The sequence below is a fragment of the Chlamydotis macqueenii genome, chromosome 3 (assembly GCF_036417535.1).
Source record: "Chlamydotis macqueenii isolate bChlMac1 chromosome 3, bChlMac1.mat, whole genome shotgun sequence".
Lineage (NCBI taxonomy): Eukaryota > Metazoa > Chordata > Aves > Otidiformes > Otididae > Chlamydotis > Chlamydotis macqueenii.
The window spans coordinates 27,086,100-27,110,862 of record NC_141558.1 but is presented as its reverse complement, the minus strand read 5'-3'; the positions used below and the strand labels follow the sequence as shown (position 1 = coordinate 27,110,862).

General features: G+C 36.2%; 1 protein-coding gene across 4 annotated transcripts in view; it reads left to right on the top strand.

Annotated features, from left to right (window-relative positions):
• Nucleotides 1–24,763, top strand: part of DST (dystonin) — a 310,564-nt gene that overhangs the window by 259,737 nt on the left and 26,064 nt on the right. For all 4 annotated transcript variants that reach the window (XM_086743267.1, XM_086743270.1, XM_086743269.1 and 1 more), the window contains 14 exons: nucleotides 560–763; nucleotides 3,633–3,864; nucleotides 4,191–4,417; nucleotides 5,095–5,217; nucleotides 5,960–6,061; nucleotides 8,072–8,173; nucleotides 9,328–9,501; nucleotides 10,315–10,470; nucleotides 12,875–13,072; nucleotides 13,575–13,703; nucleotides 16,598–16,768; nucleotides 18,094–18,249; nucleotides 18,478–18,684; nucleotides 20,379–20,498. In XM_086743267.1, the coding sequence (XP_086599393.1) occupies nucleotides 560–763; nucleotides 3,633–3,864; nucleotides 4,191–4,417; nucleotides 5,095–5,217; nucleotides 5,960–6,061; nucleotides 8,072–8,173; nucleotides 9,328–9,501; nucleotides 10,315–10,470; nucleotides 12,875–13,072; nucleotides 13,575–13,703; nucleotides 16,598–16,768; nucleotides 18,094–18,249; nucleotides 18,478–18,684; nucleotides 20,379–20,498 (2,301 nt within the window). The remainder of the gene's footprint in view (nucleotides 1–559; nucleotides 764–3,632; nucleotides 3,865–4,190; nucleotides 4,418–5,094; nucleotides 5,218–5,959; nucleotides 6,062–8,071; nucleotides 8,174–9,327; nucleotides 9,502–10,314; nucleotides 10,471–12,874; nucleotides 13,073–13,574; nucleotides 13,704–16,597; nucleotides 16,769–18,093; nucleotides 18,250–18,477; nucleotides 18,685–20,378; nucleotides 20,499–24,763) is intronic.

Here is a 24,763-nt window from a genome sequence, read left to right as displayed (position 1 = left end):
GTCAGTCTTCGTTGTCCTTTTGTCCTTTTTACCGATTTCTTTGACCCTTCCTTGTGCTAGTTTCCCCTTCTTAAATAAAGGATAGTTTGAAAATGCCAATACTTCTTTCTGTGATGTGAAGGCTTAAAAGGCTTTGTGGCAAGTGATAAATATCAAGATGAAAAGTATATACGTGGTGGTGTTATGCACATATCTGGAATAATGTTGCCATTTCTGTCATTATAGGTACTGAATATGATGAGAAGTGTCTGTTGCCAGCATCGTATGCATAGTTAGCATCTTATATTTTACCTGTAATCTTATGTCCTATATGAATATTGCACAGACCTTTCCAGTGTGTCTCTAATTGTGATGTTTCATGCCTGGATAGCTCTGTGTTGGAATCAAAGCCATCAGTGGCAGCACAGTCACTGACTTTGTTTAATGTTATTTGTGCTTTACATTAGGGTGAAGGGTATTTGTTTGGAATTTCTTGCCAGCTGGATGTGTTAGAAGTGTGGACAGCTGTAATGTGGTGGTGCAAGCATAAGAAACTGATAAGTTGTTTCGTTTGTTTTAGCAACTGCGTGAGCTGATCGCTGAGCACAAGCCTCATATAGATAAGATGAACAAAACAGGGCCTCAGTTACTGGAGCTGAGCCCAGAAGAAGGTTTTTGTATCCAAGAGAAATATGTGGCAGCTGACACCCTTTACAGTAAAATTAAGGAAGATGTCAAAAAGCGAGCACTGGCACTGGATGAAGCCATTTCTCAGTGTACCCAGGTATCTATTTAAGTTTAAAGTATAATTGGATTCATTCAAATGGAAAGATACACAGACATCATCATCTTACATGTATATATCAAGACTAAACTGCTGTTTTAGCTGTGTTTTTCAACCTAATGGCCTGTGAATGTTCATATCGCTGCTTATGGCATTAATTTTTCTATTTCTTGAGGAGTTATAGTTTTATATATTAGTCAGCATTATGACTGCTGCAGCTGAAAAATGTTACTGCTTCTTAATTTTGAAGTAAACAAAGGAATATTTGGTGTAAAAATACGGGATTTTATTTTCAACTTATTCCATTTTTTCTTGCTGGTCTGTTACTAGATGATGCTTCCTTTGTGTAGGGATGTCACTGCTGATCGATTAACTTGAATATATCTCAAACTTGGCAGCTTTAGTTATAGTCTGTTACCAGTGGAACTAGAGGGCAGTTGGGCAGTGGTAGTAGCATTTGGTCTTCATTGCAGATCCACAAGAACTTAATGTAATATATGCTTCAACTATTACGTAAAAGTATGGCGAGCAAAGTTAGACCTCACAAAAAGTCCTCATAAGCATAAAATTTAGATCAAGTCCTTAAAATCTGCGTATCTTGGGTTCATCAGACTATGCAATGAACCTTGATAGAGTATTCTTAGGTATCACATTCTAGAGACACTTCAATATTGGGTCAATTGTCATTAAACCCAAACTGAAATTCTTTTACTCAATCTCAGATTCAGAAAAGAACTCGGTAAAACTGAATACATGAACCTATACAAAAAAAAAAAAAAAAAAAGAATAAAATTACTTTGTTCTGTACTGCTGGTTTTATAGGAAATTCCCCCTTTTCTCTGTTTACTGGGAATTAAGTGCTGTATTCTTCTCAGGTATAAAATACTAAATAAAGAAATACAACTTAAAGTTCTCCTCAAGTCTACACTCTAAATTTTTATCATACTTAATGTCATTCTTCTAGCTTCTGCAGACTGAGTTTAAGCAGCTAAGGAAAAAAAGTAACATCAGATATCATTCTGCTTTTGAACAGATTATAGACATTATATTATAGTTTAAGTCATTTTAAACACCTTCCTTATTGACATCTCCGAAAGATGCCTGATTATTTTGATTCAGTGTTTTTCTTTATCATAAATGCTCAGTCCTACCCTTATTTGCAGCTGCACATTTGAAAATGAAGTTAATTAGCACTTGAGTCCATGCTTTGTATGTGGTAGACATTAATATGTTGTACTGGCTAAGTACAGAAATCAAGAATAAAAATGCATTCTTTGGTAACACCTAGAAAATAATCAGGTGTGGAGAAGATACTTAAATATTTCTGCAGTACTTCCAGGTTTGTTTTATATGCATAAATGTATATGCAGATGACATAGCAAAACATTATAGTGCCCAGAATGTAATTTTATATAATCTTTTTTTATTAAGATATGTTAATATGTATTATCAGGGCTCTGTACTATGATGGTTACGTCAATGTTTGTCTAGACAGTCCTGGAAGAATAATTATTTAACTCTTCAGGTTTTAAATTATATTAAATTGCATTATATTTCAAAGGCAGGACATAACCTATGGAGCCAGAATGAGAGGTTAGAATGACTTGCATTTTCTTCCTTTTAAGTTCTAAAACACCTTGTCTTGTTCATCGAAATACAGATACAAGGAGGCCCACTGAATGCACTGACAGTTTTAAAATGTAATATATATGTCCTAAAAATAGACCTGAATATTACCAATTTAATTTCAGTTTTTGTCACTTCTTTAAGATTTTGTTGCTGCAGTCAGTTTTTCAGAAGTCTTCAACATTGGAAGGCTGCTTATCCTTCAAAACACATTTTGCTGGCTTCTGTGGTATGCACACTTGTAGCAAAAACACTGAGTCCGTAACATTAGTCACAGAGTCTGATTTGAAGTGGTTTGTACGGTGGGAAAAAGTAATTACATTTGTGTTGCCTGTGTTCCGTTGAATAGAAAGGATGATGTAGCTGTTTGTTCACATGAGGTAATCTTGTTTTGTTGTGCTGTTTCTAGCACCTTTCCCAAGTGTAGTCAAGAGTGCTTTTTGTGGATCCTGGAGGATCATTAAACACACCCACAGTTTATTAATTTCTGTAATTTAAAAGGAGCATGGTGGTGAGATATTTTTAGGAATCTCTATGGATCCAAAAGCATATAGTAAAGGCTAACTTTGAACCTGTACCAAAGGATGAATCATGTTAACGTAGCAATAATTGAGTTTCCGGGCACCTACCTGGGCTCAGTCAAAAGTGGGTGAATTTAATACACACAGTTGTGTGCTTTCAGTTGCAGAAAATACCATACCTTTACTGTACAAACAAGCATCACCTGGGCACTAACAAATGTATTTTTGAATGCTCTTACATACCAAATCTTAAATGAATGATCATATGCCAGTATGTTGATCCTGATATGAAAATGTATGTGTTTCATATTAAGGTAAATATCATTCTAAAATGACGAAATCAGAAAGCCATGGTTCTCCAAAATAAGGTACAAACTACTGTATGAACTACGCAGGACTAAATGCAAGTAGGTTCTGCCATATATATAGTGTCTTCAGATGGAGTGTCTCAGGACTGAACCTAGACTTCCTAGTAAAATTCTTAAATCTGAGAGAAAGTAGCATTTTGCAAGGTCATTTTTGTAATTTAGATATTAAAAGAGGGGAAGAACCATGAAGGGGGATATGGCAAGTTGTACATGCTTGTGTTGGGTATTGATGTTCAATATGTTAATTTTAAAGTACCTTTTTCCAAGAGAATTTCAGATGCCATTTTTCAGGGTTGTTTTTTTTTTTTTTCTAATTTCTCTACTACTTCTTTCTGTGCTTTATCACTCTCCTAGTTTCATGACAAGATAGATCCAACTCTTGAGAGTCTGCAACGCATAGCTGAACGTCTGAGACAGCCACCTTCGATTTCAGCAGAGGTTGAGAAGATTAAAGAGCAAATCAGTGAAAATAAAAATGTGTCAGTGGATCTGGAAAAACTTCAGCCGGTGTATGAGACACTTAAACAGAGAGGGGAGGAAATGATTGCTCGCTCAGAAGGAACTGATAAGGATATATCTGCTAAAGGTAGTAGATAGAGGAAAGTTTCATGTAGTGGAAATGCAGCAAGCTGCAGCATATAAAAAAATCTTGGTTTCTGATGACTACTAATCTGGGGATTGTGTTCTCCTGGAGAAGCTGCTAAAGAGCATTGATTTAAAATAATTCATTGTCAATATGACTGCTGTTTTATTTATAAAGGCCATGTTGGTTGTTTCCACTTAACATTATAAGGAGTCCTGTAAAGAAATAACTTTTAGAGTGTACACATATGCTTCTGCTGTAGAACTGTAGAGAGATTTATGGCCAAGAATTGTTTGCCAAGGTAGTAATCTAGTTCTTTTGTTCTCTAGCTGTTCAAGATAAACTAGACCAAATGGTCCTCGTTTGGGAAGACATCCAGACCTTGACTGAAGAAAGGGAAGCCAAATTGTTGGATGTAATGGAACTAGCTGAAAAGTTTTGGTGTGATCATATGGCTCTTGTAGCTACTATTAAAGATACTCAGGACTTCATTCGAGAACTAGAGGGACCTGGAGTTGACCCATCTGTAGTCAAGCAACAACAAGAAGCTGCTGAGGTCAGTAGAAAGTATATTGTTGACTTAAAGTATTTTATTTACAGTATGCAGAGAAAAGACACAATTACTATGAAATACCACGGGATAATTTTTTTTTTTTAGAGACCAAGAAGGATAATTGTATAGAAACTTGCTATAATGATATCTCAAGAGTCTATGGTAAATAACATGTATCAGTGCTTAATTGCAATGAGCATGCAACATGTGCCTGTCATTATGTTTACATATCTGTTTATAAACATGTCTATAATAAGCATGTCACTGAGACTTTTAAAAGTTATACATACTTTAGATTCCTTGAGTAATGTGTAACATCTAAATGAAAGATATACAGATGTATTATGCTCTATAAGCCTGTAATTATTTATGCTGATAGTTAAAGATTTAAAGGTTGAATGATAACCACTGAAAATGAAAACACTCTGATTAAAGAAATCTAATTTAAAACTTCCTGTTTATTTTTTCCATCTCATAAGTCATTTTTATAATTTAGACTGATGTCAGTTGATTTCACTCTGACACTGCAAAGGGATGCTTGTATTTTAAGCATCCAGTTGTAAGTCCGGGTGACTTACAAGATAACAAAGGTCAAATCCTGCCATAATCTATCTTGAAAACAAGCTGTACATAGAGTATTAGATTTAGTATTAGCAGTGTTGGGTTTTTTCTCTTTGAAGGCTGCTAAAGAAGAAATTGATGGACTACAAGAAGACCTAGAAACAGTTGTGAGCCTTGGCTCTGAACTTAGAGCTGCCTGTGGAGAGCCTGACAAACCTATTGTCAACAAGAGTATAGATGAGGTATGGGAAATACAGATGCTTAAATCTGTTATGTTAGATGCTTGTTCAGCTGAAATTGGTATATCCTCCCTGCCCCCAACAAATTTTGAAAATAAAAATTTTGTGGCAAAAGATATCACCGAAGCCTTTATGTTTAAGTTTGCTTTTCAGGTAGATAAATCTTGAGTCAGATTAGAGTAGAACATATGGCTAATTTTATTTTACTAATTTATGGGTTACATTTTTTGTAAAAGACAAAGTTTTTTTTTTTTTTTTAAAAAAAATACTCACTAATTAATACAATAGATGGCTACTTTTTGCAAAAGTAATGCTAGAATAAATTTCAGCTATATCCGGTTTATGCCAAGTCAGACATCTTAACTGAGACAATCCTGTTTGGATAACTGCAGAGCACTTTTAGTTTCTCTGATGTTGAGCGGTGTGTACATTTCTTTTAAGCTACCATTTTTATAATTATGCAACTCCAAATGATTTACTAATAGTATTTCCTGTATTAACTGTAATCCCAAGGTTAATAAAACTATTCAATAATCAGCATTGAAGTTTACAGCTTTTGTAATCCAGAACCTGTAGTGTATTCTGAAGGAAACTAACTATGCTGTAATACAGAGAACAAGAGTGTTTAATATGGAATGCATATGAACTCTTCACATTTAGTTTACTGGTGTTATTGATTCGTGAATGTACATTGTGCAGCAGTAAAATTCTTCTGCCCGTTGACATAAATTGCACTTACTTGCAGCTGAATTCTGCCTGGGACTCCTTAAATAAAACATGGAAAGAACGAGTGGATAAGCTTATTGAAGCTATGCAGGCAGCTGTTCAGTACCAAGATGGACTGCAGGTAAGATGATGCGACATACCTAACCCAATCTTGAGTCAACAGAATTTAATGTGTTTGTACTAAAAAATGTCATGGGATTGGGTAAATGACTAGTAATGTATCACTCTGATTATAGTAACTATTTTAATTGGTAGGCAAATATTTTTCTCAGGGTTGGTTGATTGTGATTTTTTTTTTTTTGTTGTTAAAGAATAAATCTCTTTGGGTTGTTTTTTTCATGTAGTTGCTCATATATTTCACTATATTTAGATTCAAAATTAATGTCCTCTTGTTTATTGATGAGAGGATTTTTGATTACACGCAGATTCACAGTAATCCCGCTCACATTTTCTTGTGATAGTACTCGTATGATAGGCGAGTGGAAGTTGGCATGTTTATGTGATCTGAAAGGAACAGAATGCAGGTCCATATACTCACTTGCTGTTATTCTTTTTGAGTGGAGGACAATGAAAGAACTTCAGTTTATTCCACTTTTTTTATAAGTCAAATATTTAAGTTTGAATATTTTAAGCAAAAAGTATTATTAACATAATGTTGCTGGACTGTTAGTGTAATTTATCCAATCACAATATTTTAGAGGATGATTCCCTTTTAAAATCTGTAGGTAAATTTTCCAGCAGTTTTTTTAAGATATATTTTCTCTATATGTGCTGTTTTCAGGGTTTTTTTTGCATATTCTTTGTGTGTAGTGACATGCCTCCTATCTTTTGTCAGTGAACATCTAGAAGACTGAAACATCTTAAAAGATTCCAAACATGGTCAGATTTTGCAAAACTATTTTTTTTTTTTTTGCTCAGTGGAATTACTGTCTTTCTTGGTTCATTAAATCTTCAAGAATTAGAGTTTCACATGACACTGAGGGCAGTTGCTAGTGTGTTCAGTGCAGAGCACTCCTTAATAATAATGCACCATGCTTGTTTTCCAGTGCACCCTCACTGGATATTTTTTTTTTCCAAGTTCTTATGTTCATACCATGCAGAGGCTGACTTGTAGGGTTACATTAAAAACATTGCCATTGGTTTAAGTGTTCTTTATTTCCTATGGCTGTACATGGTACATTCTACACGCTTAGTACTTGGTGAAGGAACTGTATTTAAATGCCTTCTTAAGCTCATTTCAATAGACAATAGGAAAAGTATTGTGGGCAGATTGTTAGCTGCAGCTGCCTCATCCTGTAGAGCTTGCTGGGGATAGTTCTCCTTTTCTCAAGAGCTGTGTAGCAGTGGGCAGCTCTGACAAGTGGCCTAAGCCTTTCTCCGTAATGAATCACAGATAACGCGCAGGAGGAAAAGGGCCTAGCAGAGATTTTTCCCATATGCAATTACCCAGATTGATGTAGCTGTTCTTAATCCATAAGTGGAGTATTCTTGAGGTTGTTCTGCATTATATCAGGAGCAAAAGAAGTACCCACAAGGCCTCAGAACTGGGGAGAATTCATTTGTTTTTTAAAGTTATAACTGCATTTTCCTATGGAGATCCAGTCAAGCTCAGTTAGGACCCTTCACTATTTGGGTACATACATACTGAAAGGGGTGTGTTCCTTATGACAAATAATATTATCCGTCAAAATAAGTTTGTTTGTAATCATCATTTAAAATGTGTTACCATTCAGCTACAGCCTTTGCTCCAGAGGACTATAGAAACTATAGAACAGAGTTTGTCTTGTATTTGCCTTTCAGGGTATTCTTAAAAATCACTGATTTTACTTGAGAAGGTAGAGTACTACTTGGTGTGAGTAGCACTGGCAGAATATTACTGCTAATAGAAGTTTGGTCTTGCAGAATCTACATTCTTGTAACCATTACGTAGAATGCTTCAGTTAATATTTGATCCCTTGTATTGCAAAGAAACCTAGGTTTCACTGAAGAAAGCTATTTTCTTTCAAAGAGCACAGCAATATTGTTCTCTGGAGTGAAAAAAACCCTCTGGTATTTTACTTAATACAGCTTTCAAATACAAGACTATTTTATTTCTCTGCTCATGCTTTTAATTTAATACTGCAATTTTCAGGCAGTATTTGACTGGGTGGACATCGCTGGCAGCAAGTTAGCATCTATGTCACCAGTTGGAACAGATCTGGAGACAGTGAAGCAGCAAACCGAGGAACTTAAGGTATGAACTAGCAATTTATTTCATGTATTTATATGTAGTTTCATCTGTCTGCATTGTTCTCTGTTGTTTAGTTGTCAAAAGCAGTTTTAATTTTCAGTTTGTAGTCAAAAGGAATCTGTATGAAAATTTAGGTAACATTTAATTGCAGACTTTTAATTTTAAATTTTTTCATTTTAAAATCTATTCCAAATTTTGGTAAGACTACATTTTATTTTGTGAATATGTTCTGCTAGCCTATAAGTCCTAGTAATAGCATTCCTTCTCTTTCAAAGGCTGTAACGTTGTTATGTACAGGGTTCTTTTGCTATGACTTTTACATTTTCTGGTTTCTACTATGAACAGTTTCCTTGAGGCTCTGAATGCCTCCAGTGGTTCATTTTTGCCATTGCAGGCTTTATCTAAACGCTTACACAGATCATGACATTCACAATACATGAGTAAGCTGAAAATAAAAATTTCAGGCTAACTTAGAAATCTGTCTGTATGGATCTGTGACTGAGTATGCTCCCAATGTTGGTAGGCTGTTATGCTATATATAAAAAACAAGGATGTATAATGATCAGGGAATGTCCTTAATTTTGTTGCTCACTTGTACATACCTTTTTTTGACTGTGGGCAGGTTGTTTAATCTATTTTATGATGTAACTTAAAATGAACCGTAATCTCACATAGTTTAGAAGAACACACATATGTGAGTTGTATTTAGACTGCTGCCCAAGTTGTATGTACAAGAGACAGTGTTCTGCTAAAGAAAATTTGCTTTCAGCTCTTTTGAAGAATAATTCTATTTGAAGTTCAAAGTATTATATTATCACAAGCACAAGAGAGAGAACCTATCTTGAGTAACTTCTGCCTTTTTTTACAGACCAAGGAGATCATTGGAGAATACTTTCCTCTTGGGCATCTTTGTAATCCTCTGGTCACAGTTAGCAATATCTGCTAGAATAGTAAGACATTGTTGCATATTTTCAGTTAGCTGGGACTGTCTGGATTATCAGTGTCTTCCAAGCATTTTGACCCTGGAAAACAAACCCTCAAATTTATAAATGTTGACAGTGATACATTAGTATTGTAAATATTGCTGTACCATGCTATATTGAGGCAGATCATTACTTATGATATGTTTATTGGTATTCTTTTTCTATTGACCATAGCAATTTAAGACAGAAGCTTATCAGCAGCAGATAGAAATGGAAAGACTGAACCACCAGGCAGAGCTATTACTGAAGAAGGTAACAGAGGAGAGTGACAAGCACGCTGTTCAAGACCCTCTCTCAGAGCTCAAACTAATGTGGGACAGCCTCGAAGAAAAAATTATAAATAGACAGGTAAATAAACTTGAGGCGGGGGCTTTATTCATGACTTATGTTTTTGAGAAGAACTTTTTATTATGTATGATGTTTGTATCAATTTGCATCTGTATTCTTTTTGATTTGGAGATTACAGAACTATATATAATAGAATTTGAGTTTTAAAATGTATTGAGTTATTTTAATGGTTTTTAAACCCTTAGCAGTAATTTTTGTCATTTCCTCTGTCAGCAGTGCCATGTCAAATCATTGTTATTTCGTTTTGGTTATTTGATGACATCTTAAATAGCAGTTGAAAACATGTTTATATGTGCAAAACTAATACTAACTGATGAACTGAGCACTTTAAAAAAAACCCCAACAACTTAGTATTAAGCTGCTTCAGTGCTCTTTCCTTAACTTATCAAAGTGAAAGAGAGATTTAAAGATGCAGTGCTTTGAATTGTATTTTTTTCTCTAACATGAATGATTTAATGACGAAGAAAAGGTTTTGAAAAGATCATGCACCAAATTGCATTTATATTGAAATTATGGTTTAAGTGATGAAAACCTACTGTCATCTCTGATGAGAGAACTTTCCAACTTAGCCCTGCTCTGGTTACATGGAGTTTGAAGGTCAGGAATTTAAGCCTGGAATCTAAGGCTTTACAGGGGAATTGCTAGCTCAGCTCTGACTATAGAGCAGTTGCTTGTGTTGGATAACTGTTTCTCCCTGGTTTTTATGCTATCATATGCATGGACTCCACTCTGGATTATGGTGACTAATGGTAATATAAGCCAATTTGATAGCATTGTGAAACCATTTTATTGTTAATTTTATTTTCACTATAGCACAAGCTGGAAGGTGCCTTGTTAGCCTTGGGGCAGTTCCAGCATGCCCTGGATGAGTTACTGACGTGGCTGACGCATACAGAAGATTTGCTGAATGAACAGAAACCTGTGGGTGGAGACCCCAAGGCTATTGAAATTGAACTTGCCAAACATCATGTATGTAATTATAATGAATATTAACTGAAATGTTCTTTTGATGTTTATCTTAGTGATGAGTCTTGTAGTAAAACTTAGCACTTGATAAATAATTCTCTATAGAGATTTATAAAGATGCAGATTGTAGCTGAAATGCAGGCTTGGAATAACAAATATCTTTCCTCTTACTCCTCCATATTCCTTCCTTCCTTGCATACACCATGCAAGTGGCATAGGTTTTAGCCAAAAAGAGCAGCTCACCCTAGTCGCCACCTTTATTCACCTTAATTTCACCCAGGGAACTCAGAAGTTATTGGACCTACTATTGTCCCTGAAGCGATGAACTCCTTGATTAGTTCTGTTTAGACCGGATCTCACAAAAATGCACATAACCATTGCATATCTTTTGTTCTTGTTTCTTTCTTGTCAGGAAATAGTGATTTTTTTTTGTTTGTTTGTTTGTTTATTTTTAATTCTGCAAAATTGTATCTCTGTTGGGTCCAACTAACATGAAGAATGCTTCTCTGAAAATCTCAGCAAACTTTAGGGATATCTATGCCCCCATTTTTTCTTTTCTCTTTTTTTACATACATTGTAAGGTTAATTCTTTAGGGTTTTATTTTTCATATTTTTACTGATTAATTGTGACTTCAGAGCCCATGGAAGAATGCTTCCATTGTGCATTTCGAAGAGCATCTCCCAGGAACAAGACATCTTCTCTACCTCTTTGTGTGACTTGGTGCTGTTCATGATGATATGTTCTTTCTGAGGATTTCAAACTAAACTCATAAATCCTCTCTTTTCCTTTAAATCTGCCATTTAATTTTTGGCCTGCATATGATGTGAGTCCATTTTGGATTTAGAGACAATTGACTGAAATTGACAGTACACAGATAATGAAGGCATTTCCATTGTTTGTGGTAGTGCAGCTATGCAGCTGCTGAAGCCTTTTGTGTGGTCAGTTGGAACTTAGAGTAAAATATCTACATGCCTTGTGTGACTACTGTTAGAAACAAGCCCTTTAAGAAAGAAAAAAAAAATAACAAATCCAGCTCCCGCTCCATGAATGTTTCATACTCTTATCAAACAGAAGTGTTTTACTACTGAAGAAGCTTCCAGACATCATTTATGACTTCATCTACCTTCAGTGCTGAAAGCATTCAGCAAACACATGAACAAATCTACTTCCTTTCCATAGAACAGAGTTTATAGGTTAGAAAGTTCACACAGTAGTGCATCCTGTGGTAGCCTGGAAAAACATCCATCTCTTGAAAAACTTTGGAAAGAATAGATCTTGTTCTTAGTGAGCCTCAGCAGGAAGGAAGGGATAAGATGCATCTGCTTCTGCGAATATCCTCTTTTTTTCACTGTGTTAGGAAAAGAAAATAATGAACATCTTCCAGTGCTGAGCTTAGAAGAATGAAAGCAAATGTAATGCGCCTTTTATGTACAAGGGCTACTTGTGATTTGCTGTTTCATCAAGTGCTCTGTATAGTTTATTTGAAAGTTCCTTTGTATTTAGCTTTATATTTTTTCCATATGCTAGCATTTTGAAGGAGATGAGTTTGAACCAGACCCCATGGAAGACAGCAGCCATAAACTTGAGTTTCTTAGATGGTATTTACCATTCCATTCCCAACCATTTTGCATATTCTCTTTTTCTGTTCTTTATTTCTGATTATTTTAAGCATTTTCATTTTTTCTTTTTCTTTTTTTTTTTTTTTTTAATTCATTCTGAAAACAGCATCCTTTTCCCAAAGGTACTTTTTGCGTTTTATGGTTTTACTGTGGTTGGTGATAACAGGTTATCAACCAGATGGAGGAGGTCTTGCGGTGTTAATATCGCAATCATTCCCCAGCTTTAGCACAGCTGAAGTGTCCTGGTAGCCTGACATAATATGAAGCAAGTTGTAGACCTGAAGTGCATGAAAAGGCCTTGTAGCAGTCAGGTGGTTGTATGGCACAGCAGGCACATAGTATTCTTGTTCCTCTCTCTCCTCTCTTCTTAGACTACTGCTCCACAACCAGTTGACGCTACTATATGTAACACTGTTTTCACATTTTACTCTCAAAAACAAAGAAAAATCCTATTAAAGTAAAGTATGTAGTAAATTAAGGAAAGTGAAGAAGTGATTCTCCACTAGCAGCACCAGCAACCTTTCATAATTTCAGAAAGAAATATGTCTCTTCAGAAGGAATGTGTTATTTTTTCCAAGATATAAAAATAAAATGTAGCATTTTGGCAGAATGATCTGTTACTGCTTTTGATTGAAGAGACTTCAGTTATTAGCTTTAATTGCTAATACCTATGCTGATGTTAAACTGTTGTTTTGTCACTGGATTAAAACTAGCTCGATCACTGTAATTGCCTTTGTTAAATAACTTATCAACATGGCCAGTTATACATACTGTGTTACAACTGTAGGTGCTACAAAATGATGTTTTAGCTCATCAGTCTACAGTGGAAGCAGTTAAGAAAGCAGGAAATGACCTGATCGAATCGAGTGCTGTTGAAGAAGCAAGTAATTTACGGAGCAAGTTGGAACTTCTGAATCAGCGCTGGCAAAACGTATTGGAAAAAACAGAACAAAGGAAACAGCAGCTGGACAGTGCCTTGATCCAGGTGAACAGGAAATGATCAAATAAAGAGAGAACTCAGAAAAAGTGTCTTTTTACATGAAGTACATAGATATATGTATTAGAATTTGGCCTAAATCAAAACCATAATGCAGATGCTCCTGAATTTGGAGAAAGTTTGAATCCAGCTGTATCTTCCACAGCTGGCCACTGTCTTTTATAGTGCTGAATCAAAACTTCAGCTTTTGGCCTACATATTTTAAAAGAGTGAAACTTCTGTTTAGGTATGTTATGCAGGGAAAACATTGATCTTGCAGTTTCTCATTTAGCCTGCTTTCAAGATTACTATGGGGTTTGGTTTTGTTTTTGTCATTTAGATTGGATTTAGCTAGTTTAAAGTTTGGTTTGGTTTTTTCCTTTTTTTTTTTTTTTTTTTTTTTTTTTTACAAATATCTGATTAAATCTGTTGCAAATATACTTCTGCACCTGAACTAGTATTAGAATGGAGAACATTTAAGTAAGCTCTAAAATGGTATGGTATAATTTAGGCCCAAGGTTTCCATGGTGAAGTTGAAGATATGCAGCAATGGCTGACAGACACTGAACGTCAGCTGTTGGCATCAAAACCTGTTGGAGGCTTACCAGAAACAGCAAGAGAGCAGCTTAATACCCATATGGTAAGTATCAGTATTAGAATGCTTTGCAAATTGTGTTTCAGGACTAACTATCTTTCAAGAGTGTTTATGGTAAATACAGAGCATGTTCAATATATCACAATGTCTGTACAGTATCTTAAAAAATTTTAATAGCCTTTAAAATAACATTGTTATTTTCACTGTAGGAAAAGTAATCACTTGGGAGATGCCCAAAGCTGAACCAGTAATACTGTTGAGACAGAAATAAAAGAACTTTTGCATCCTTATTCTCAGAGAAACAGAAAGTGTTTGCAGATTTTTCAGTGATTCCTATTCTTCTTTTCCCTTCTGTCCCCATAACCACATTTATACTTTTTCTAAGATACGAAGATGAATCTAAAAGTGATCCACAGTCATTGGAGCTTGAATTAAGAAACTCAATCCTTTATCTAGCCAAAGCTGATTAAAGTCATCATTAGCACAGGACTACTGGCTCATATAAAGACTTTGCTTTAATTAGAAGTGGCAAGCTGATCAGGATGCCTGAATTATTCCCTTCCTTCCCTTCCTTTCTCTTTAAGAAACATTATATGGATTTCTCTACCCCTAGAGAACCATAGAGCTTAAAAAAAGACACTTAAACTTCATCTGTTATCTCAAAGGAAGATGGTTCATAGTGTTCCATTTTTGTTAAATCATGCTGTGCTGTTAGGCCAGGATATAACCCCAAATTCAGTGATCTAAGCTCTTGACCTCCTGAATCAAATGTAAGAGTGATATTTACTGAACTGTCCTTGAACTGCCTGACACAAATAACTTTGCAGTTTTGAACCCCGCTTCTCTTTTTGTCTTAAAGAAAAAAAAAAAAGGTGAAAAAAAGTATTTTTTGTTTGGTTGGTTGTTTTGGTTTTTTTTTCCTGTGAGGATGGGACATAATCAGGATTCCATGAGAGTCAGTGGAGCTCTTTCCATTTTTCATCCTGGACTTAAAGTCAGATCAAGATAAAAAAATTTTCCTGGAAAATGTCAGAGTTTTCTTTGGCATTTTCTTTTACTATGCAAATTTTCTGTACTTAACAGATTGATTAATTAAAGAATCTTTAAACTGACTATAGTGTTATAGTTGGAACAAATGTGAATGTGTTTGTGAATGTTTTTGAATTGTGTATGTACAATCATTTCCTAACTGGTATGTATACATTTTAGCAGATTGTTACTATCTTGTGGGCCATTGTATAACTGCAGACATTGATTTGTTATTTTTTAATGTATATAACTCTTAAAAATAGAACTTGATTTCAGTTTAGTTAAATGTCAGTACATCTGATATGTGTAAATTCTATTTTTTTTTTTTTTTTTGGCATCTGAAACATTGAGGCCACTTGTCCTGTTCAGTACTATTTATTATAAGTTCCAAATTCAAACTTGTCCCTATGTGATAAAAACCAAGTTAACTTATGATGTGTAATTGAAGAAGAAAGTTTTGCACTATGTTTTGGTTTGTTTCTCATTGGAAATAATGTTATGATCCATCTTCTTGAGTATAAGGTCTATTTCTACAGATAAAAGAACCCTCAATCCTAATCAGCTCACAGATGGAGTTGAGATTGAGCAGCATTTCCAGCTAAGGCAGCTCCAGGAAAACTAAAGATATGAAAGGACATTCAGGACACCAGCAGGAAAGAGGCTTAAAAAGAGGCCTCTTTGACTGTCCCAGTGCTGCTCAGAACATCCCTCTCCTTTTCTTAAAACAGTAATTTTTCGCAGTTCCTCCTTTAAAATAACTTTAATTGCTCCTGCCCTCTCAAGAGTGTGATTGTACTGTGGGATTAAACACTGTGATGAGCCCCTGTCTTAGACTAAGCCCAGCCCTGGTGTTTGGGGCCACTCCTGCCATGCTCTGTCTCACCTGTGCTGTACTCCCTATGTTTACTGCAGCATAAGGACAAGGAGTTCTTGTGTTGCAGTAAAATAAGCTGCTCTGGGGAGTTATGGAAACCAGAAATGTTGTATGTGGATTGGGAGCATAGGAGAAAGCAGACTAGGTGATACCACTTCCTGTAGTCCTCAGAAAGAAAGCAAGGAAGCTTTCTGTCCTGTTAAAATCTTAGCTCATGGTTGAACCTGCTTTCTGCTTTTGCCCTCCTCTGTGATGAGGTACAACACTCTACAGTATTTATTAACCTAAAGAAAACATTGGGTTTGTGCTCTTGTTGTGGGAATCAGAGGAAAAAGTTATTTTGCTCCTATTTGCAAGCCACTCACTGCTCATCTTCTGGAAGGTGTTGTCCCTCATGTAAGAGTCTGCAGCAACTTTGTTGGTACATTTTGGATTGAACATGCCCTCTTGAGTCAGAGGGATGCGTGGGAGCTCCCAATCTCTTACCAACTCATCTTTAACATGGTTAAAAAAGACTAGTTAGCAAGTAAACCAGTTGTTACTATTATTCTTCTGACTTTCTTTGCATGTGTAAAATGTCTTCAGTGCTTTCGCCTAGTGGATGAAGGAAGATGCAGACAAAACGAGACAGTGTACAATAAAGCAGGCCTCCCAAGTTGTCCCACCCACTTTTGAAGGTGTATTGGATAGATCTGTGCTTTCAGCACACTGTATAGTGCTGACACTTCTTGTGTTTCAGCTACAGATGGACTTTAAACTAACCAAGTTGTAGCAAATATTGTGCAATAAGTGCATAGTACTTTCTTTGCCAAGCTTTGGATCTCAGAGTAAACATCTGACAGACAATACAAGTTCTCATTTCCTGAAGAATTGGGCCTTTTCTGTGCTCATTTGGCTTTTTATTAATTACATATGTTTCCTTTGTTAGTCTTAATCATATCCGCTAAATGTTGTGGGAGGAATAAATACTATACCAGCATTTGTAAAGAGTATTGAATTTCTACCTGACTTATTTTTTGGTACTTACTTTATTTAGGAACTTTGTGCTGCCTTTGAAGCCAAAGAAGAGACGTATAAGTGTCTAATGCAGAAAGGCCAGCAGATGCTTGCAAGATGCCCAGAGTCTGCTGAAACAAACGTTGAGCAGGACATAAATAACTTAAAAGAAAAATGGGAATCAGTACAAACAAAGCTCAGTGAAAGAAAAGTATGTGTTTTTACATAAAAATAGAAGTGTAAATCATGTATTTAAGGATGTTAATGTTCAGTGCTTTTATGCATGCATACTTGCTTGATCTTTTAGATTTAAAATTAATTGTAGAGATAGTTGTGCAGAATTCACTGGTATGTTTAGAAAATACTGGAAAAAAATGGGATTCAAAAAGTTGATTATCCATAATTATGGGTGAGAATGGCACAAATCTGTTCCATAGAAATATGTTAACTGGTACTGAAAATGTTGATTACGTAGATGAGGGCTTTTCTGGTTTTTATTACAGTAATTGTAGACATGAGAGAGTGAACAAAATTATTTGATCATTCAAGTTTATCTCCTTCTCAGTACAGAATTGCTGCATTAGTTTTCCTAGCTTTTATCTATTTTTTTTCTTAAAATTCCCAAAGGCTTGGCCTTCTGCCACTTACTTCAAGTGAGTACCTTCTGTTCTAACGTAGATTAATGATTATACTGATATGCAACATACGTTTTCTTATTATTAATTTAATTTCGCTTTCATTCCTTCACGAAGTGCAGTCCATTTGTTCTACCTCAATCAAACAATGAAGAATATCAATAATTACAAACAGAGGTACTCTTGTACAGCCCTGATATGTATAAAGCAGAAATATTTAACTTAGTCACAACTTAGTTATATTTTAAAGTAAGAATGCTGGTATCTCTTAAGGTAACTGTATAATCTAAGAATATCAAGCTAATTAATACCCAACATGAGCACCTTCTTGCTGGAAGCTGTAGAGTTGGAGTGCTCAGCTAGGCCAGCAGTGGGCTTACTTGAAAATCTCTGCTGTCTCATAATCAACAAAAGTTTTCTATGAAAAATTTATCTTGGTTCAGGCAACCGAAATGATAACTGGGCTTTATTAAAAAGAAGTGGTCGAGGCAAACTTGTTCTTTGTTTCATGCAAGAGAATAAATTAGATGACCTCTTTGAGACTCTTCTAAATGCTTTGCCACTTTAGACTTCTGAGATTGTACTGGTTTTGTATTGAAATTGATAAATCCGTATGTCCCATTAGGATTAAGGAGCAGAAGATGTCATGTTCTAATGTGGAAAATTTTATCTTGATACTAGGTGCTGTATTTTCTACTCATCTATCATACATAATTTTACTGTTTCTCTTCTATCCATCTTGTTTAACATGGGCAAATGTAGGCTGTTATTTTGAGTTGGAAAAATGTTTTAAAATGTTAAACTAAAATGGTTTACTCCAAAATGCTGAACTAAAATGGTTTACTTGGCTGAAGCCCCTGGACAATATCAGCTGCTATTAAAGTATGGCATATCTTTACAGACCAAACTGGAAGAAGCCCTCAATTTAGCAATGGAGTTCCACAACTCACTTCAAGATTTCATCAATTGGCTTACTCAGGCTGAGCAAACTCTAACTGCAGCTTCTCGGCCAAGTCTTATCTTGGACACTGTCTTGTTTCAAATTGATGAACACAAGGTATGTGAAGAAACAGATGTGTAATGTTTTTCTCCCACTCTGTGGAGATACTTTAACAATGTCCAAATGAACCCTGTAACACTGGCACTCAGAGAAACGTTTAATTTGTTTAAAAATTGCATTTTATAGTCTTTCTTACTACATCATTCTTTATCAGACTTTTTTTCAGTGTTTACTCAGTGCTTAAGCAATGTAGTATTCGGAGTAATTTTCTCCCTTTTTTCCAAGGTTTTTGCCACAGAAGTGAATTCTCATCGAGATCAGATCATAGAACTGGACAAAACTGGAACCCATTTGAAATATTTCAGCCAGAAACAGGATGTTGTCCTTATTAAGAATCTGCTGATTAGTGTACAGAGTCGATGGGAAAAAGTAGTTCAACGCTTAGTTGAAAGGGGAAGAGCTTTAGATGATGCAAGGAAAAGAGCCAAACAGGTAATGAGACAACAGCTATTGTACAACTCTTTGAACTTAGCTGTAATTACATTCAGACTATTGAAGAATATGGTTCTTTAAAGCACTTTCATTAAGTCTGGGTTTAGTGTAACAGACATTGTTGAGTTAGTGAAGTAATTTCTGTGATTCAGTCATAGAGCACTTCATTTGGGAGGTGAAAGTGTCATTTTCAACCCAAGCAGTGACTTCTGTCTGCAATACAGGATAGTCTGAAAGAAGAAAATTACAGTATGGCTTCCAGATGTATATTAGTGCTGTCTGTCCTCAAAAAGAAGTTTCATAATCAGACTTTTATATTTTAAAGAATATGATGAACCACTTTCTGTAATCTGTAGCAGTATTCCTTGGTATTTTCTTCTTGAGTTTACGTTGTGTCCTGATTAATACTCATCACTTCCTCAATTTCTTCTGTTAGTTACTAGACAAATATCTTCTGTGTGGCAAAATATTTCCGTTTATTTCCTTAAAAACCTGGACAGTTTTTTTACACAGTTTTCCTCACCAGGGAGCATTCATGGTTGTTTTTCCTTAGATTCATGTTCCTCTCACTGAGGAACATAAATGATAAAGATGCAAAACATGTGAGAGGAATGTAATCTGCTTAAATGTCAGTAGGAAGTTCTAGCTTCTTTTTATTCAAGTGAACATGATCATTCAAGATTTGGTCGTATTCACAGCCAAACCACATTCTGATGTTCACTGCTACTGCCACTCAGCTCATACAGTAGGAATTTCTCTGAGCAATAAGTTAGCCTATAATCCAATCAGATGTTATTTATTTTCAGGCAATTTCTCTTTTGCATTCACACACAGAGCAGTTCTGCAGTGGGATCATCTCTATATCCATTTACAGAGCTGAATACGATAAGTTATTAATTCAGGATGACAATTACCTGTGCAGAGGAAGGAAGATGTACTGAAGGGTTCTGGTGTCAAGGCCTGATCCGCAGCCCTGAACAACAGGGTCCAGGAGACTTGAGAGGTTTCTGGACTAGTTCCTTGTGCTTTCATGTGTAGGCAGCACAGGCAAGAAGAATTTTCAAAAGCGACATGGAGAGAGAAACAACCAGCTTAGAAAAATTGAATCCCAAAGGGATGCCACTTTGTGAAAGCTGGTTGGATCTTTGGTTTTTCCCTGCTTCCTTCCCTGAAGCACCTCTTTTTTTAAGACAGGAAGGAAGATCAAGGATCTGTTCCTTGCCTGTCAAGATAGCATTTGATATAATGAGAGCATTTATGAGCGTCTCAGGGAAAATCTTGGGTAGTTAGCCAGATGGCAGTTTTCCCCAGTGATTTACTACTGTTGACCTATATAGGCAATAGCTAAGCCCCATTCTTGCTTTATTTATTATTTATTACTAAAATTGTAGGAATCTAAATGACCAACACATGAACATAAGTTACCAATATGTGTTTGAAAGATGCGTACTATGTTTGCAGATCATGTACATAAAAGGTTACTAGTTCACCTGGGAGAAGGGAGGCTAAGTCCAGTGGGCACATGGTTGGGCTCGTCCTTGTTTGAGAGACCAGGGAGAAAAAGCACACCAAATATTTCCAAAGTCTGCAGAGTACTTGTTTGCCTTGTAGAGGATTGGTTGGAGTTTAATCTTTTTGGAGTATTTTATGAATTAGTGAATTTTAAAATCCATGCAAACGTCACTTTCCTGCAGTTCCATGAAGCCTGGCACAAACTTATGGAATGGTTAGAAGAGTCAGAGAAATCTTTGGACTCAGATCTTGAAATTGCAAATGACCCTGACAAAATAAAGATGCAGCTTGCACAGCATAAGGTGAGTAATGAGTGATGAAATGCAAAATGCCTGGTGAGATATAGGTAAGTCTGTCAGCCTTATACTGTTCAGTCGGCAAAGGACGTAGATTTGTTGACTCACTACCATGGAGTGCTTATTAGCATCAAGTTAAATTATGGTGTTTTACAGGTGAGGAGTGAAAAAAAAGGTTTTTGCAGTACCTGATATGTGGGGGAATGGTTAATGGTGAAGAGGAAAGAGTCATAGTAACTTTAAAAAGCAAAGTAATACTATGGCAGATTAGGAATCTCTGAACAGGTTTTATTACAGGCTTTTTTCAGTCTTTAAACCACAATTTTACTGTCTAGTTCTGTAGGTTGGGATTTTCCTTTTAGTACTACAGGACCACCTCAAGATGAAAAATAATCTTGTCTTTTGATTGGCAGTTGCTTTTTATGTCAGGTGGAAATAATAAATCCTTTAGAAAGTACAATTACACCATTAGTAGCAAAGGTTGTTTCTCTTCACGATAGTCAAAATTCCATGACCAGCTTTTGGCAAACGCAGCTACTGTAGGTGAAAATGTAAAAATCTCCCTGATTGATCTGGCTGTTCAAACAAATAATAATATAAATAATAATGTAAAAGCTCTATAGTTCTATCAGACACAGAGCAAAAGGGTGGATGGAAGAAATTTTTACTTCATTTTTACTTTTGTAAAGGGCCTAGAATAATATATTACTGAGAATCAAGTGGGTGAGTGGTAGAATCTTCAGAGACAGACTGTGTCTCAAGATTTATCTTGCAGCAGTTTCGTCAGAAACAGAGTATTGAAAGATCATTCATTTTTCTACATTTTCACATACATTTACTTCTACTTTTCATGTCAGTCATCTTGTTCTCCATTTACTCCTATTTTTTCATTCTGCACAATATCCCAAGGGTTTTCATATCTAATTTTTCCCTTTCACTCGAGCTTCTGATGATTGCTTTTACCTCCGACAAGTTTTGCCATGTATATTAATTATTGGTTACTGCATCAGCCTGCTTTGTATTTTTGTCATCTCAGTTTACATGATGATTGTTTATCAACCAGGAAAATATTCTCCTTTAATATGGGAAAGTTGGCTGTTGGTCAAGCAAAAATAATTTTACCTGTGTTTACTGTTAAAACTTTCAGATAAAACCTAGATTAACATTCTGTTACGCTAACTGTGCAATTTCAGTTTGTTCTGGGATTGCTACTGTTGCCAGAATTTGAAGTCAGTGATGGGAATTTAGGAAAAAAAAAATCTGTTAAGATAGTCTGTCTTGACTTCTCTGACTCTGTTGATCTTTTAATCCTTCCACTCCTCTCTTTTCTTTATATAAAGTTCAAACCCCACACGTATATGGTCAACAGGTTGTGACTTTGCTTTGAGGTCCTTTCAGATCCTGAGGTTTGACTCTCTGGCTTTATTCTCCTGCCCTCTTCTGAAATGATAAACTTGATAAACTTGTTCTGTATACCTACCGCAGTTCGTTTTATGAGCCTAAGCTTCCTCACATGGATTGGCAGACTCATCTCTTTTCTCAGTGCTATCTTTTCTCCAGCTTCTTTTCGTATAAAATGCCTGCAGAGAATAGCTACTTGAGTTGCTTGAATTTAATTTCCCATTAAGGAATGGGATGGAATGTGGCACAGGGACATCAGGATTGAAACTGGCAATTTGGAGGAAAAAGATGAATGTGTGCGAGAGAGGGAGTTTTGTGAACCATGTGACTTTAAACTTCAAGCAAGCCCCCCCAAGAAATCAGCTCAATTGTTTTTTAATGACCTGTCAAACCTTCTAACACTGCAATGTCCTTCCTTGTATTTTGAGTCTCTTCCTTCCACTCCCACACGTACCCCTTGTGTCTGTCTTTGTCTTTTCTGTCCAGCCTTGAAGGTTTCCTTGCTCCATTTAGTTAATGCTTTTGCTATCTGAACTGAACGTGTGCTTTGTGTGTGCTGTAAGCAATAGTTTGAACTCACTCTTTGCCAGTTGTTACGGCCAAAAAAAAAAAAAAAAAAAAAGACCCTGAAAGAGAAAAGCCAAGAGAATGTGTTTTCTCTCTCACTCGTATTTAGTGTGCTGCCAGGGACTTTTGGGGGTTACTCATGGTCTGTTTATCAGCAATTTTTTCTGATTTTTAGGAGTCAGGAATGGAAAAACGCTTACTAGATCACCCAATCTATTTCTGTGCTAATGCTGAATGTTCCTTACAGCACATTTGTATGAACCTGGCTAATTTTATCTATATATTCTCGTCTTCCTTAGAAGGAAGGTAGATAGTTAATTACTGAGATTTCGTTCATCCTGCCTGTCTGCTCCTGGCAGCTTAAACCAAAATCTACTCTCAGTTACACCTATGTGAAATGAAATTAAAGAAGATGTAGAATCATAGAATAATTTGGGTTGGAAAGACTTTTAAGGTCATCTCGTCCAACTCCCCCTGCAAGGAGCAGGGACATCTTCAACTTGATCAGGTTGCTCAGAGCCCCATCCAACCTGGCCTTGAATGTTTCCAGGGATGGGGCATCCACCTCCTCTCTGGGCAACCTGGTCCAGCAATTCACCACCCTCATTGTAAAAAAAATTTCCTTATGTCCAATCTGAATCTGCTTACCTCTGTTTTAAAACCGTTACCCCTTGTCCTTTCACAACAGGCCCACAACAGTTTCTCCTCATCTTTCTTATAAGCACCCTTTAGGTACTGGAAGGGGGTATTGTGTGTAGTCTCTCGAATTGTGTGTATCTGGTATAGTGTGTGTAGTCTCTCAAAGAATGAAGTGACTGCAACTCTTTTTCCACTTCTAAATGTAGTTTGCCTGTATGATCCTTCTCTGGCAGCAATTTCATTGTGTTTCCTTGTGCAAATCAAGTAACACTGCATCTAGTGGTAAATAGTTAATAAACCCCATAAAGTAAAAGGAGCACAGACATATTGTTTATATTGAAGGAACTTTTACGAAAAATGATTTTAATTTTGAAAATTATTTTCATTGTAATTCTGGCTTGACAGTGGTGTTTGTAATCTTTCTTAAAGTGTGTTTCCTTCTTGTTTTATATGAGGAAAATGAAGGACAGTAAGGAAATACTGAACTACAAAACCAATTCTGACATTTTTATTTCTTTGATAAATTTTGATCCTCAGTTCCCTCTGGATGCTGAAATAACCCTAAAGTAAGGACAGTACAGAGCAAAATACTAAGCAAGTTTTAAAAAAGGTGCTTAGGCAAAGCTGTCGTGCTGTCCTCATGGCATAACGCAATGCCTGCCTCCTACTTAAGACACCTCCATTCCACTTGAGCTTTCCCTGACACGCATTCACATCTAAAACGAGCAGATGACTATGTGGACACATGGGGAAGTCGGTGGAAGAGTTGTGAGCTGCTGTGGTGCAGGCTGGTGCAGGCCAGCTGGGAGCAGCTTGCCAGTTGGAGGTGAGCAGGCACACATGTGCCAGGACTGACCATGAGGAATCCTTGCAATCGTCACATGCTCTGAGGAATTACTGTAAGTTGTAAGCGGTAGTAATTTCCTTACTGGATGTGATTATACTGGACGCTGCTCTCAAAACCAGATGAAAATGTTACTGCAAACACTGAGCAAAAACTCTTTTAGCATAGTATTTTTCTGTGATTGAAAAAAGAATAGTTATTTGATTCTGTGTATAAAAGCAAACTTGTGATTCATTTTTAAACTGATTTTCTGCTAGCAGTTCATGAAGGTGTGAAATAAAGCACTTTAAGCATTGCTACCATTTAAAAGCTGCTGCGTAGCACTGGTTTTGTCTTCTGGCAGTGTTCCTTTATTTAATTATTTACTCTATCAGTTGGTTAACTCCTCTGCAGTATCAGATGAGCTGTGTTTCTGTGTCTTCCTCTGTGCCTGTGAAAAGCTTCCAGAGGCTCTGGGCAGAAGAAGCTGGCAGAGCAGATGCAACTGCTGTGTCACTGTCATCTTCCAAAGTCCGTGGATCACAGAAATCTGCTTGTGATCATGGCCTCCAGCCCAGTTTGAGTTACTGGGATGTATTCTGGCTGCTTCTTGTGCCTGGATATGTATACTTTTGGCATACAACTCTTCCCAGTTTTAGTATGCTTCAGTCTTAGGAGAGTTAAATGCTTGTGGTTCGAGGTTTCCCAGCTTGACCATACTGAGTTAAACCAGAATGACCTTTGTAACCCTTGGTGTGCTTTACACTGGTTTGAAATCTTACTATGTAAAAATGTAGTGTGAAGACTGCTCAGTTCATGGCTCCCAAAGTCACAGTTCTTT